General features: G+C 45.0%; 1 protein-coding gene across 1 annotated transcript in view; it reads left to right on the forward strand.

Annotated features, from left to right (window-relative positions):
* The window catches only part of FER1L6 (fer-1 like family member 6), a 149,093-nt gene that overhangs the window by 98,239 nt on the left and 36,603 nt on the right, over positions 1–14,251 (forward strand). Inside the window, exons 23-30 of the mRNA XM_079134392.1 lie at positions 4,138–4,248; positions 4,490–4,651; positions 5,845–6,025; positions 8,286–8,512; positions 9,968–10,090; positions 11,319–11,358; positions 12,427–12,542; positions 13,761–13,892. Coding sequence (XP_078990518.1) covers positions 4,138–4,248; positions 4,490–4,651; positions 5,845–6,025; positions 8,286–8,512; positions 9,968–10,090; positions 11,319–11,358; positions 12,427–12,542; positions 13,761–13,892 — 1,092 coding nt within the window. The remainder of the gene's footprint in view (positions 1–4,137; positions 4,249–4,489; positions 4,652–5,844; positions 6,026–8,285; positions 8,513–9,967; positions 10,091–11,318; positions 11,359–12,426; positions 12,543–13,760; positions 13,893–14,251) is intronic.

Raw genomic sequence — 14,251 nt, forward strand, 5'->3', positions numbered from 1 at the left:
TTCTTTTTCAAAAGCCAGAATTTCTCCAATTGTGTTTGACCACGGAACACTTTTTTTTTTTTTTTTTTTTATGATCACTGTCAATATTTCCATGAAGAGAATTTCCACAGCCTGGCTTTTAACTCTTAAAATTGGTCTTCAGACTACTTTGCCAGCCTCATACTGGCACATTACTTACTCTTTATGCGACTTCACTCTGAATCCTGATCTCACAACACAGATTGATTCTTTAGATGGCATCTGTGTGACCTTCCTGTTTTAAAGATGCAGTTATTAATTAATGAATGATTTGCCAATCTTGACTTTATAGATACCATTCACAGGGGAAAAAAAATGACTGAAGAAGTCAGGGAAGACCAGTTGGCTGATCCTCCTACTTCTATTATCATTATTATTATTATTTTTATTCATTGAATACAAAAGGGGTACACCTTTCTAAGACCTTCCAGCAGAAGGTCCCAACCGTTGACTTGATCAGGCCCCACATGGCCTCTTCTGTGGTCAGCAGGTCAGCTGGGACAGCTAGGGCTACCCTAGCTTGTTCCCTGGCCTGCATTATCCACTGCCACGTGACCTCACCACGTGACCTCATTGCAGACATTCAGGCTGTTCCTGGCTTTGCAGCAAACTTGTTATTTGAGCTTGGGTTCAGTAAATTTCCTCTGGAATCTTTATTTTTTTTCCTTTTCTGCCAGGATCGGTCACACCCTTTCTGCCTTCAGCAGGTGTCATTCCACTTCTTGGGCTTCCCTTTCTCTACTCAGAAGCTGGGTAGCACTCTTAACTGTTGCTCCTTAAAAAGTAATTTTTTCCTCTTCTCTGACTGTTTTTAAGTTATTTTCCTGTATCTTTGCTTTGTAGCAGTTTCATTCTCTTGTGTTAAAGTGAAAATGTCTTTGTCTTCCTCCTGATTTTTGGAGCTTTTGAAATTGTGGCTCAATGTTTCTAATTAGTTTTGAAAAATTATGAGTCATTATCTCTTCAAATATTGCTTCTGCTCCATCCTTCCAGCTCCCCCGTCCTCGCCTCCCCTCTCCCCTCTCCTCTGTGAGTCCAATTATGTGTATGCTGGAACTTGTGATTTATACTCTATGACTCTCATGTTCTTTTATGTATTATTTACCCTTTTATCTCTCTGAGCTTTATTCTAGGCACAATAATCTGTCTTCCAGTTGATTTCCTCTGCCTTTATCTGCATTTGATCTTTTTTTTTTTTAACCCATTCACTAATTTCTTTTTTCCAGTCAGTAGATCTTTATCATCAAATTTCCATTTCTTCCCTTTTTCTATAGGTTTTAGTCTCCTATTGAAATTCTTGGACTGGGGGTGTAGCTCAGTGGTAGACTGCTTGCCTAGAATGAGTGAGCCCTGGTGATAGGCCCCAGACTGGGAAAAAAGAAAGGAAAAAAAAAAGAGAGAAAAAAATTCTTAACCTCCTGTCAAGCAGATTAAGCATTGTTATTTTAGAGTTCATGTCTGATTACTATATTATCTGAATCCTCCAAGGGTCTGTTTCTTTGGTTACTGTTTCTCTTGGACTTTAATCACACTGTGAGAAAAATACTCCGTTATGCCATATTTTATTGCATGCTAGATATTGCATATATCAATATGCAGGGAAAATTTGGGCCCAAACTGAAGTATTTTGAAACCACTAGCAATCCTAGATCATCTGTAATTAAGATGATTTTAAGCTGCAAAAGTCAGTGGATTTCCAGGTTACCCCTACTCCTAGGGAAACTCTGTGTGCCAGAAAATGTGCCAAGTGTCTTGCCTGCTGTCTCAAACTCTTCGCAGCAACTCTGTGAGTTAGACATCACCACCTTCATGCTGCAAACGATAAAACTGAGAGTCAGAGATACTCAGTGATGTGTCCAAGTTCACACAGCAAGCGAGGGAGGCCAAGCCTGGTCCCTCGTCACTGTCCTGGACAGGGGTGTAATGGAAGGAAAGATGGTGGGCTGAGGAAGACAGAAAGGAGAAAGGCTTCTGAGCGCCAGTTTCAGATGGGCAGGGCTGGGGCTGGGGACACGCCTGGCCTGTTAGTGGGCTACTCCTTAAATTTTGCATCAGATACCTCAGCTGCTGTTCCTTTGCCCACCCTGTTGCGGGACCTCCTTCGAGGTCCTGATGTTTTATCTGCACTGGGACATTCAAGCAGTCTGGCCTTCTCCCAGCCCATCCTGCTCACCCCTGATTCTTACTATTTTACTTTCATAAAGGCTCCTTGTTTTCCCTTGGCACCATGTGCTGAGTGGCTGCATATCATGTGACTTTGTAGGTCAGTCAGCCACAGGTCCATTTCGCTGTGCAGAAGCTTGATCTTGGCTGTCAGCAAATTCCTTTGGTCTCCACCGTGCTATAGGTCCCTCCAGGGCTGTGCTGAACTCTAAAGGACATCAAGCTTCTTCAGGGCATCTCCCGTGCTGCCACGTCAGCATTCCCAGGAAGAGGGAGCATGATGCCTTAACAGTGGCAGGAGAGTTTAGGAAGGGTGCGGGTGCGAGGGGAGGGATGGAGAGAGGACGGTTAATGGATACCAAGGTGCAGCTGGATAGGAGAAAGAACTTCTCATGTCCCACAGCACAGTAAGACAACCATGACTGACAGCAGAGTTATTTCAAACTGGCTAGTAGAGAGGATTTTGAATGTTCCCCACACATATTTATCTTAGGTGATAGATATGCCGATTACCTTGATCTGATCATTTACCATTCATATATATGTATCAAGGTATCACACTACACCCTGTAAATATGTGCAATTTTTATGTGTCAATTAAAATGAAAATCTAACAAAAAGCATATCCAGAGGCACTTTCTCCCACGTCACCATCATGGCCATTTCGTGGTTTTATGGTTGGAGCCAGAAGCAATTAACTTCCCCAGTGAGGTGGTTTCTGCAGGGTATGCTGCCCACCCCAGCGCTGCCAGGCAGTGCTGGGCAATTCATCCTCATCATGCCAGCTTCTTTATCTGGATCCTTCGGCAGCCTTGTTATCTTGAGCCTATTTGGCCTTTTGCAGAATCTGCTTTTCTTTTTCTGAGCTTTCTTCTAATTAGCTTAACCACATCTGCCATTGCCTGCTAGAATATGTCTGTGAAAAAGGAATGGGGCTGTGTTTGCGCTTTGCAGGTTTTGATGAGCAATCAAGCTCTTCCTAGCATATGGGGCTGATGTGTCAGTTGGCCAATAAGCATTTATCAAGAACACACTCTATGGAGCACTGCTTGAGAGACTTGGAGAATGAGAGGACGTAAACAAAGACTTCCTCTTGGCCAAATCCTGTATAGGATGTTCAGCAAAGAGTCTCAGTGAGGTGAAACACTGGCTCCAAAGCAAAGTTTAATGAATCTGATTTCCAAGGAGCTAATGGGTCACCAGACCCAGTTCTACACTAGACCTATATGGAGGACACTCTGCATTCAAAGAATGCAAGGGCAGGAAAATGATCATAGGAGCTGGGACTAAGTCAGGAAAGGCCTCTTGAAAGATGTATGTGTTGAACCAGGTCTTGAAGGCAGTGTGGGTGGCCCGCTCAGGAGGAAGACCCTGTCCTTAGTGACACTCTGTAGTCTTTTTGTGGGAGATGTCAACAAAGTACAGTTGCCTTCCTGTGTAACCTCAAGGGCAGAAGTGACACATCTTTCTCCTGAGTTCTGCCTTCAAAAAACATTGTGCTCCATCTCACTGATGAAGAAGTAGTTGCTGTTGCATCAAATTTGAATCTCTTTGTAGTGGTGCATTACCCATTTTCTGAAGATCTTGACAGAGTGGGGGGAATAGTCAGAACTCAAAGGTTCAGAACCGAATCAAATCTCTCTCCATTTTGCAACTGTAGTTCCTGTGGAACTTCATTAAGTTGGGAGAGTCTTTCTCTGCATCTTGCTCTTCTCCGTCTGTGTTGCTTGCTTCCTGAAGGCTGTGTCTTACCAACCTGTGGCACATTGATTTCCAAATGCACCTTGGAAATCAATGCATTTGTCAATGAATAAATAAAGTTGGTAAACTGCGTGGTCCTTTTTGCATTTCAAGTTGACAAAACCATGATGTCTTATGGAGGGAGTGACCGTGTACTGTTGTCCGTCTCCCCTGCTCCTCTCCAGCTCTCTCACCAGCTCCCATTTTGTGTGGCAGGTCCCCCCGACTGGGCTGCAAGGGCTTCCTCCCTTGGACCCACCAGACTTCACCCAGATCTACCCAGTTCCTGCCAACATTCGGCCAGTGCTGAGTAAATACCGCGTGGAGGTAGGGCTCTGGAAGAGGGGGCCTGTCCTCTAGGACTCTGGGGGCAGTGGTCCCACCTGCATGGTGGGAGGGGTGGATGGCTGACCCCAGGGAACGCCCATCCGGCTTGGCCTCCCATTGCTGCACAGTCCATGCCTAGAAGCAAGTGGCCCTAGGAGGCACACTCTCCCACCACCTCCAGGGCATTTATGTGGTTCCTCCCCAGGTATGTGGGTGACAGCTCTGTGGGTTCTCTCCTCAGGTTCTCTTCTGGGGAGTCCGTGAAATGAAGAAGGTGCAGCTCCTGTCTGTGGACCGACCGCAGGTTCTCATCGAGTGTGGGGGACGAGGAGTGAAGTCCTGCGTGATCCAGAGCTACAAGAACAACCCCAACTTCAGCGTCCAGGCAGATGCTTTCGAAGTGGTGCGTCCAGCCCGCCGCGGCCCTGCCCCCTGCCCCGATGCCCCGCCCCGCCCCACCCACTGCCCTGCCCCACCCCACCCACTGCCCCGCCGCCACAGATGGGCCCTACCCATTCCTGCTTGTCTAGGGGCGACTTCTTAGAATTGCAGATGCCCATTGCCTACAAGAAAGAGCAGTCTAATTGCAAAAAGTCAGGATTTCAGAATAAGAAAATACACGTTTGCAATTGTTGTTTTTGATGTTTTCAGGTATAGATCACACAGCAAATCAAAACAGATTGAAACACTTTTGCTGAGAATAGTGGTTCCTGAAGTTTATCCTCAGCTGCATCACCTGGGAATGCTCAGTTCTAGCACATTCTCAGACCTCTCCCAGTCCCTGAATTAGAAGCTGGTGAGGGTGGGTCCCAGCTGTTTCTGGTTTAACAAGTCCTCCAGGTAGATCTGACACATAGAAAGTCAGAACCACCAACCTGGAAGCTGTGCTATGGAAACTTATTTTAATGACTCAATTAAAAAAACAAACGTTATTTGTCCTTAGAATGTCGACAGTTTGCACTTTGTTCTTCTAAAGTGATGTGCATGGACACCTGTGCTTTTATTTATTTCAATATTTCAATATACTTTTGTGTTCTGATTTTGAATTAATTAAAAGGAGGGTTTGCTGTGTCCCACCCATCAGCTCCATGGGATGCGTGATGCTAACTTAGGGAAGACTGAGGTTGAGGACCCTGAACATTGTTTGCAAACCTTTCACGTGTTCCTTCCCTGGGCCTCTGGGCCATCAGGGGAAACAAGTGCAGTCATTCCCTGTTAAATGACTCGACTCTCATCTGACATATTGGGGCTGTGTGAACTGTCATTTGAGGCAAGACTTCCACTGGTTAATGAGAATAAGCATTGAAAACATTGCTCTAGGAAATACAGAAGTGGAGGTTTTTACAATTTAAACCTGGGATGGATTGTGAGTAAGACATGCTCATATATTTTTAGTACTTACTCCCTGGCTTGGGAAGACAATGCTCCAGTGTTTTGGCAAACTGAGTGACTGACCAAGGGACAGACAAGCAAGACAGGGGCAAGGGACAGGGTAGACATCTGGCTGGCTTTGGGCCTGCCTGCAGACAGGTCAGCAGGGCATGAGCAGCCAGGCCTGGCCAAGGCGGTGGCCCCCTTCACCCACTTCTCCTGCAGGAGCTGCCTGAGGACGAACTTCTGCACCCACCGCTGAGCATCTGCGTGGTAGACTGGAGAGCCTTCGGGAGGAGCACCCTTGTGGGCACCTACACCATCAACTGCTTGAAACCGTTTTTGTGGAAATCCAGACAGCCCCCTGCTCTGATTGCACAGGTGGATGGAGCCCAAGGTGGGCAAGGTAGGAGGCTCCTCCTGCACTCTGGCTCTGTGACTTCAGAGCCACGGTGCCTGCAGGCTGGCTGCTGGGGACCTGGCTCACAGCAAGTGTCTGGGTGGGTCTTGCTGACAAACTTCCTTCTGCGGTCTCCCCTGCCTTTTTCAGCTGTGCGACTCTTACTTGAAGAGTCATATCAGCGTGACTCCTCTCAGAAGATGTCTTTGAGTGTGACTCATGCTCCTTCCTTCTTCCACTCTCTTGGCACATCCTTGCTTTGTGCTTGACGTCATTTCTGTTTGTTCCATTTTGGATCGCAGGTGCTTCAAGTTGAGAATGTGACCCTTCTCAATCCCGTGCCTTAGTGTTATCGTTGATCCATCAGGGCTTGTCTATCTTTATATCCTCCATTTTTCTTTATCTTATTCCCTGTTCCTACTCCCTGTTCCCTCCCCCTCCGCATATGCCCCACAAGGACATCTTTGCAATGTTAAAACATACTTAATTTATATAAATTATATGGTGCTATACTCATCCCTTGATTTCCTGTTCTTGTCACTCGACACTATGTGTTAGGTCCTATCTGTAGTGCTGTGTGTACGGCAGTTCATTGCTACCACCTGTCTGCCCTACCATATTTTGCTCTTCCTGTCCCTTTGTGTTGGACCCGTAGCTACCTGCAACTCTTCACTCCCACAAATGGCATCCTGACGAATCCTTGTGCCAGTGAAGGAAGATACAGTGTGGGAATTTCTCTGGATTGTATACCTAGGAGTGAGTTGCTGGGTCTCAGGGCGCAGGCACATGTCATTTCTTCAAGTACAGTAAGAGGGCGCTCCAGAGGACAATGCTGAATTAAGTACCCCAGTCTACCGTCCATCATCACAACCCCGCAGCCCTACACCCGCTCCTCAGCAGCACCTCCTGCCAGTCACCTTTCTGAGGTTCTGTTTTGACGTGCTTTGGATTTCGTTTTTGCTGTCCTGTGGATATAAAGTAGTATCTCGTTGTTAATTCAGCTTGGGTTTCTCTGATTACTACTGAATTTGCACACCTTGATATCCTGGCTGCTGTCTTAATCCCCCTTCTGTGATTGGCCTGCCCGTGTCCTTTTCTTGTGTCTCATGTGCTTCTTTTCATTTTCTTTTGTGATTCACAAGTTCTCTATTCTTGATGCTAATATCCTACAAATTATAGCTACTTCTCATATCTTTTCCTAGTAAGATAGAAACTAAACTTGCCTACAGTCCTCATCTTTGAGCAGAAATCCTTGATTTTGATGTAGTTAGACCCACCCATGCTTTAAATTATATGATTTGTACCTTAGATTCTGGTTTTAAAAACTCTTTTTCTCCCCTTGGTTACTAAGATCTTAATTTTTTTTTCAAATAGCTTTATGGTTTTAGCACTCATATTGTCAATCTGCCTTTGTACCTGATGTTAGGGGGGTGCAGCTAGTCTTTCTCCCTAGAGTGACCATCTCTGCCCGCAAGACCTGCTAACCAGTCATTCCTTTCCCCATTGGTTTTACTTCTCTCTCAACCACCACGTTGCCATATGTCCCATCTAATGATGAGCTTTTAGTTTGTCCTACTGATTACTGTCTCTGTGTACAGCACAGAGTAGATACCTGTAAGATTTGTAGGATTAAATTTGCTGTTGAAAACTCAGCAACTGGAGGAAGGAGAACCTCTGGAGGCCTTAGAAGTTAGGGAGAATCCCAACTGGGAACTGTCCCTGAGTATGGAATTCTACAGCACAAAATGCAGAGAAGAGGATATTTAGCAACAAAGGGACAGTGTTACTCTCCCTTAATGGTATTAAGGGCCAGTGAAGAATCTCATATGGTCCAAGGACCTACCTCTGCTCCCTATGAAGCAATGCATTCAGGTCTGCCTGTACTTAGGGGGTGACTGAGCTGTGGAGCTTCCAAAGACTCCTTGTGTTAACTCACTGGGGAGAGAACCAACACTGAGGGCATGCGCCCTAAGCCTTGATTTTCATGATTCCAGTAGCCATGATTGATTGACATGTCCCTAAGGGATCAACAGCAAATGCATCCACTTATTGACTACCTACTATGTACCAGATGCCCTACATCAGGATATCATTTTATCCCCTGGTGAAATGAGTATTTTTATTGTCATTTTGTAAGTAAGGAAAAGTGGTTCAGAAATGTTAGCACTTGCCATATGTGAACCCAGGTCTGATTCCTAATATCAGATCTCTAAATGACCACCTCTATTGCAGCCCTGTTCTCTGACTGAATGTGCTTTTGCCTCAGCTATTTCAGATTCACTAATGGCGACTGACTCTTCTGAACTCCTTGAGCCCTCCCAGGATCCTCCAACAGATCATATCTATGTGGATGTTGATCCACCTCCCATGGTGGTTCCAGACTCTGCCCAGGTTCAGTCAGCCATCTTGGTGGACATACCTGACTCATCCCCTATGCTGGAGGCTGAACGCACACCTGCAGCCCAGGAAGCACCAAAAGATGGAAAAGTTAAGGTCAGGATATAATCCTTCATGTTTACAGGGCCCACTGGAATTTGCATTGGAGGATCTGTGTACTAATCTTTCCAACAACTAGCAGTGTGGCTTTGAGCCAGCAACCTCACATTTCTGAGTATTAGTTTCCCACTAATATTGATATTGATGCCCACTTCAGAGCATTGTTGTAGAATCAGAAAGTCAATATATATGAAATTATGTGACAGTAATATTTACTCAAAAAGAAACTCCTTTTAATCCATTAGCTTGGAAAGACAATGGAGTGTCTATCCAGGACTAGTATACAAGTATTTGGAGCCTACTTTGTACATGGTCATACAGGATCAAAAAGATGTATCTGCAGAGGAGTAAGACTTCTCATCTTCACTTAAATGAGATTCAGGAAGAGAAGATGGAAAAGTACACAAAGAACCACAGCCAAGGATAGGGTTGATCTTTCAAAGTCATAAATTTGAGTACAAAGTCCAAGACCATTTTAAAGAAAGTCCTAAGAAACTGCCTCCCCCATGAATAATAAAGGTTGAAGTAAAAAGAACAGCGAGATGGACTCGTGGCTCTTTTCTCAGGCTGTTCCCATCTCATCCATCCTCAGAGACTCTTTGTGATCCCACGCGGGGTTCTCTGCATCACCCCACATGGCACCCACCAGTTTAGGTTGGAGTGCTGGGTCCCAGTGTTTGCTGATATCATAAAACTCTGAAGCCAGAAAGACAGGGATGATGTTGTGACATCACATCTCTATATCCCTTTCCCTTGATAGACTGCCTGGCACACGAATGGTGCTCAGGAGATGCTGGGGAGAGTGGGAGGGGCCACAGATGAATGATGCGTCTTGCATAAGCTGCCTCCAGTGCAATGATGCTCTTCTCCCCCAAACACCTCCTTTCTGCCACGAGTATATCACTTGTGGCCCCCATCACTATGTGACAGATGTCATTTATTTGCATCTGTAGATACCAGAAATGAAGCTAATGGGAAATTGCCTAAATGACGTCACTCCATCCTCACCACAGTGAAGTAGGTAGCTATCAGTGTCCCTGCCTCCTGTTGAGGAATCTGAGAATCACGACGCTGGTTTTAGTTGAATTGTAATCCATATATCTCTGAAGATAGTGCCCTTTCCTCTGTGCCTCCCTGTGTCCTATGTCCTGCTCATTTGACATGTGCCTGTCTCCTCCTCCGCTGAACTCTAAGCTTCCCAAATGCCAGTCCATGTTCAATTCCCCATACATCCCCAGCATCAAGCCCAGGATCTCAACTGTTCTTAATAAATGTTTGCTAAATGAATGAATGGATGAATAGTTTATTAAACTTTCATTTATTGGCATGATACAGAGAGCCGCTACCATAAAACCAACAGATACATCTGTTCTCTCCCTCAGTTAAGCAGTTGGCCACTAGTATGCAACAAAACGAGGCCCAACTAATGACCCGACCCTTATTCCTTGGCAGGATGCCAAGAAGCCCTCCCGGAGATCCACTAAAAGGAGAAAGAGGACCATAGCGGATGAATCTGCCGAAAACGTCATTGACTGGTGGTCCAAGTATTATGCCTCCCTGAAGAAAGCACAGAAGGTAGCCTCCCCTTCCTGTGACAGTAGAGGGACTAAAGAGATCCCCGACACATTCTCCGCTTCAGATCCCATGTATCTCTTTAGATCCCACTAGATGTGGCTCCTACACAAGTGTGGTTCTGTTAACTGCAAAAGGGTGAAAAGATAAGATCTACAAGGACCAGTGATCTTGAATAGTAAAACCCTGCCTCAGTGGAGCGGGCGCAGGACAGCACTCTGCTGTAGTTGCTGGAAGGATGTCCAGGCCAGCTTGGCACCTGGAGGGTCTTCCTCCTGGTGAGATGCAGGGGTTCAGCAAGGAGAAGTGGGGTCTTGCTAGGTGGGAGTCAACGATAGAGGCTTCATGTGCACCAGGAGACCCAGGCCAACTGGCCTCAGGTCTCCAGCAGGCGTCTATGTTTACAGGGGAAATTATCAAAGTAAAGGCAGGTCTGGGCCTTGGCAGATGGAAAGAACCAGGGGCATTGCCAGAGCAAGAGCAGGGCCTCATGTACCTGGAACTAAACAAGGATCAAGCCATAAAGCTGGAGAATCATAGGAAGGGGGTCTGCAGAATCAGGCAAAAGCCCAGTGCCTGAATTTAGTAAGACTTAACAACCTCAAAAAAAGGGGGGGGGATAATCAGATGTTACGGCTATATTTAGTTGAATAGAGACTCTTCTGATTCTTTAATGACTATAGATTCATCTAGGACAATGCACATATTGATATATAGTAAATTAACAAACCAAATACCAGTCTCTGCCTCCAACCTCCCTCCTTCGGCTCTGATGGAAGCAGCCACTTTCCGTGTGTGCTCGCCTTTTCCTTTTTCCCTGAGGACCTCCCCAGTCCCAGTACCAAGCCAAGGACCCAACATGCCAGCCAGTCATCCTCACAGCACAGATGAGCGTGATGCCCCAGGGAAGTGTAGGAATAGTGGGGAGAGAGATTTCCCTGTGACTGAGAGGAGTCTGCCCAGAGAGGACAGGATGCCCACAGCTCAGTGGCATGTTCTTTGGGTGTATGGTCACCTCTTCTCTTGGGCAGAACACCACATTGCACTTGGGTCCCATGTCTTTCCAGTGAGGCTTCACTCTGGGGACATCTTGGGGACTGTTTGAATACTCTTTTAAAGTGGCATCTCTGAGATGCAGAGAGTTGGGGTGATTGAATTAGAGCTGTTCGCAGTCAGGATTAGTAAATTAGGCATGGCAGCGTCAACTGTCTTGTCTCCCTCTTTTTCAAAGGCAAAGGAGAGCAATCCCAAGGAAAAGAAAGGCCACACAGGTAAGAGGCTGTTCTGGGGGTTCTTGGACAGAGATGGGGGTCACTGTAGTAAGAGAATTATGACCCGGAAGCCATGGGAGGTATGTTAGAACTCAGCTGCTTTCCTCAAGTGAGGAAGCAATTTCAGGAAGATGACCACACTTTGAAAAGGTCTTCTAGATATTTGACCTGGACAGAGCTCCCAGGTCTCTGAATTCTATTCAGTACCAGAATATTCATTTTAAAACTCAGTTTATGAGGATTGAATAGATCTGGTTTGGCAGAAACCCAAATAAAAGAAACCTGGGATTGGAAATTTCCACAAACACAACTGAAGCCCACAGCAAGTCATAGCCTAAATCTAACCAAGGCTTGTCAGGTGACATTGATAGATGTAGGAGGCCCAGGGCCACTCAGATCCTCTGACCACTGCTAATTAGCACATGTGATTCCCTGGCCAACCCTGTGCATAGACAATAGTATCTTCATCTTGCAGAAGATGAAACAGAGGGACAAAGAGGTAAAGGAATATGTCCAAGGTTACATAGTTAAAAAATAGCAGATCCAGAAGTCCATCTCTGGCAGATTTTTCCCTGGGTCTGCTGCTAAAAAGTTACTAAGTAATTCCACTAACATTATTTTGGGTGACACTTAACATATTGGAGTCTCATGAATCTCATGAATCTCAATTCCCCAAAGACATTCAAGAGGGAGTTTAACTAAAAACTTCAGAGTTGATCTAAATCTTGGGTCTGTTCTTTGCTTGTTGGGTGCATGGGAAAATAATCTATCCTCTCTGTGCCTTCCTTAATGAGTTATTGCATGTACTTGGACAGATCAACACAGTGCCTGGCCTCAGGGGTCCACAGACATTGCATTTCTGTGTGAGTGACATCCCCTGCTGTCATGTGGTACACAGCCTACAGGGCTGTATGTAGCAATCCTGCAGCAAAACACTGCTATGTTTTTTAAAAGAAGGGTCACAACATATGGCAGTTACCAGAGCAAAGGGAAAGAAGGAACTAGGCTGTGTTCCTTTTCATCTCAAATGCCATGAGAAACCCCACAGTCTCTACTGGATATCCACAGAGGCAAAACCAGAGGAAGTAGTGGTAGACATAGAAGACGGCCCAAGGAAGAAGAAAGACAAGTTGCTCAAGAAGAAACTCAAAGACGATGCAGTCCCTAACCTGGCCACCTTGAAGGTATGTGCACACAGGGGTCTCCACTGTGGGTGGAGTGAGGAGCTCAGCAGTGGGGCTCCTTGGTGCTTTGCTCAACCCTAGTAATTCCTGTGTTTGAACTAACTAACTTGATGTTCATTAAAATCACTGGTGCAGAGAAATAAACCTTAAGTATCTAAGCCAAGACAATGGAGGTCATTTTCTTTTTTCTACATCCCTATATATTGAGAGGGGGCATAACTTACAATGCTCAACTTGGACCTGGCACAGTAGTTTACAGTGTGTGAGCCCTCGGCTCACCTTGTGGATTTGATATCACCATGCAGGTGTGTAGGTGCTTAGAAAAGCAGGAGTTTTAACTCCTATAAAGTCAATTCCATCAGGTAGATCTTGACATCATTCAGAAGGTATTAGAGGCATATTTGTGGATATGAAAATTTGGGGAATGAAAATTATGTATATGGATAACCAATTTGGGTACATAATTTTGTTAGGAAATTTGAATAAATAATTTCATTATATTACTAAACCTGAAGCTCAATTCTATTTTGCATTTCTAAAGTACATATATCACTTACCACTTGGAAAGTTCATGTCTATGTGATTAGAATAACAACAAATATTCCATTACTTTATATGTGCTAAGAACTAATGATTTGAATATGTGCTAAGAACATCATTGATTTGAATTTCCTCAAAGTTCTATGGTTTGTATCTAGCAAACCATAACTATGAAATGGTTTGTCATATTTATACCTGTGTATTTTACAAATTTTTTGGTTTAGCTATATTTCTTTTGGGTTTTAAAGTTTACCAGGAAAGTTTTTAAAAGTTCAGAATAGTAGTTCCTGGAATCCTGAACCAAACCATAGTTGTCTTATTCAAGATAAGCCCTGGGTGGTGGCACACACCTGTAGTCCCAGCTACTCAAGAGGCTGAGACAGGAGGATCACAAGTTTTGACTTGCTTGGGCAACTTAGTGAAATCCTGTCTCAAAGTTTTTTAAAAAGGGGGTAAGGACTAGGGATGTAGCCAGTGGTAAAGTGCCTCCTTGCATGTACAGGGCCTTGGGTTCAATTCCTGGTACTTTGAACAAACCAGCAAACAGAAAGAAAGATAAGTTAACAGTGGCACCTTACATTTTTCCAAGGAGCATATATTTTGAAGAATCTGAGCTTTTCTCATTAAGTCAATCCTGTGCCTCCCTTCTGCTTAGCCTCATCTCCTGTCTCCCTAAAGATCTATGAGGGCGATCTTGAGAGTGAATTCAACAATTTTGAAGACTGGGTGAAAACATTTGAGCTCTTCAGAGGCAAATCTACTGAAGATGACCATGGTCTGGATGGAGACAGAGTCATAGGAAAGTTTAAGGCAGGTTCCCTGCTCACCCCATTGTTTGCCTTACCCTGTCCATAAATGTCAGCTGGGGCTCATTCTGGTAATGGGATTGTGGTGGGTGATGTGTTTAAGGACAATCCTTAATCTCTACTCAAGACCTTCTCTAGAACTCCACAAGAGTCAGCTCCAGTCTTCGGAGATATTTTGGTTCATGGTCGGTGGGGTGGAGCTCAGTCTGAGGTCTGCAAGGAGACAGGGTCATTACCCAAAAGGATACAGAATGTCACTTGGCCTTCGACAACACACTATGTATGTGATTTATCAAGCCTACCAGCTGGACAACTAAACTAAACAACACGTGCCCATCTGGTAGCCGTATGGTATCAGCATCA

The sequence above is a fragment of the Sciurus vulgaris genome (genome assembly GCF_902686455.1).
Source record: "Sciurus vulgaris genome assembly, chromosome: 1".
NCBI classification, from domain to species: domain Eukaryota; kingdom Metazoa; phylum Chordata; class Mammalia; order Rodentia; family Sciuridae; genus Sciurus; species Sciurus vulgaris.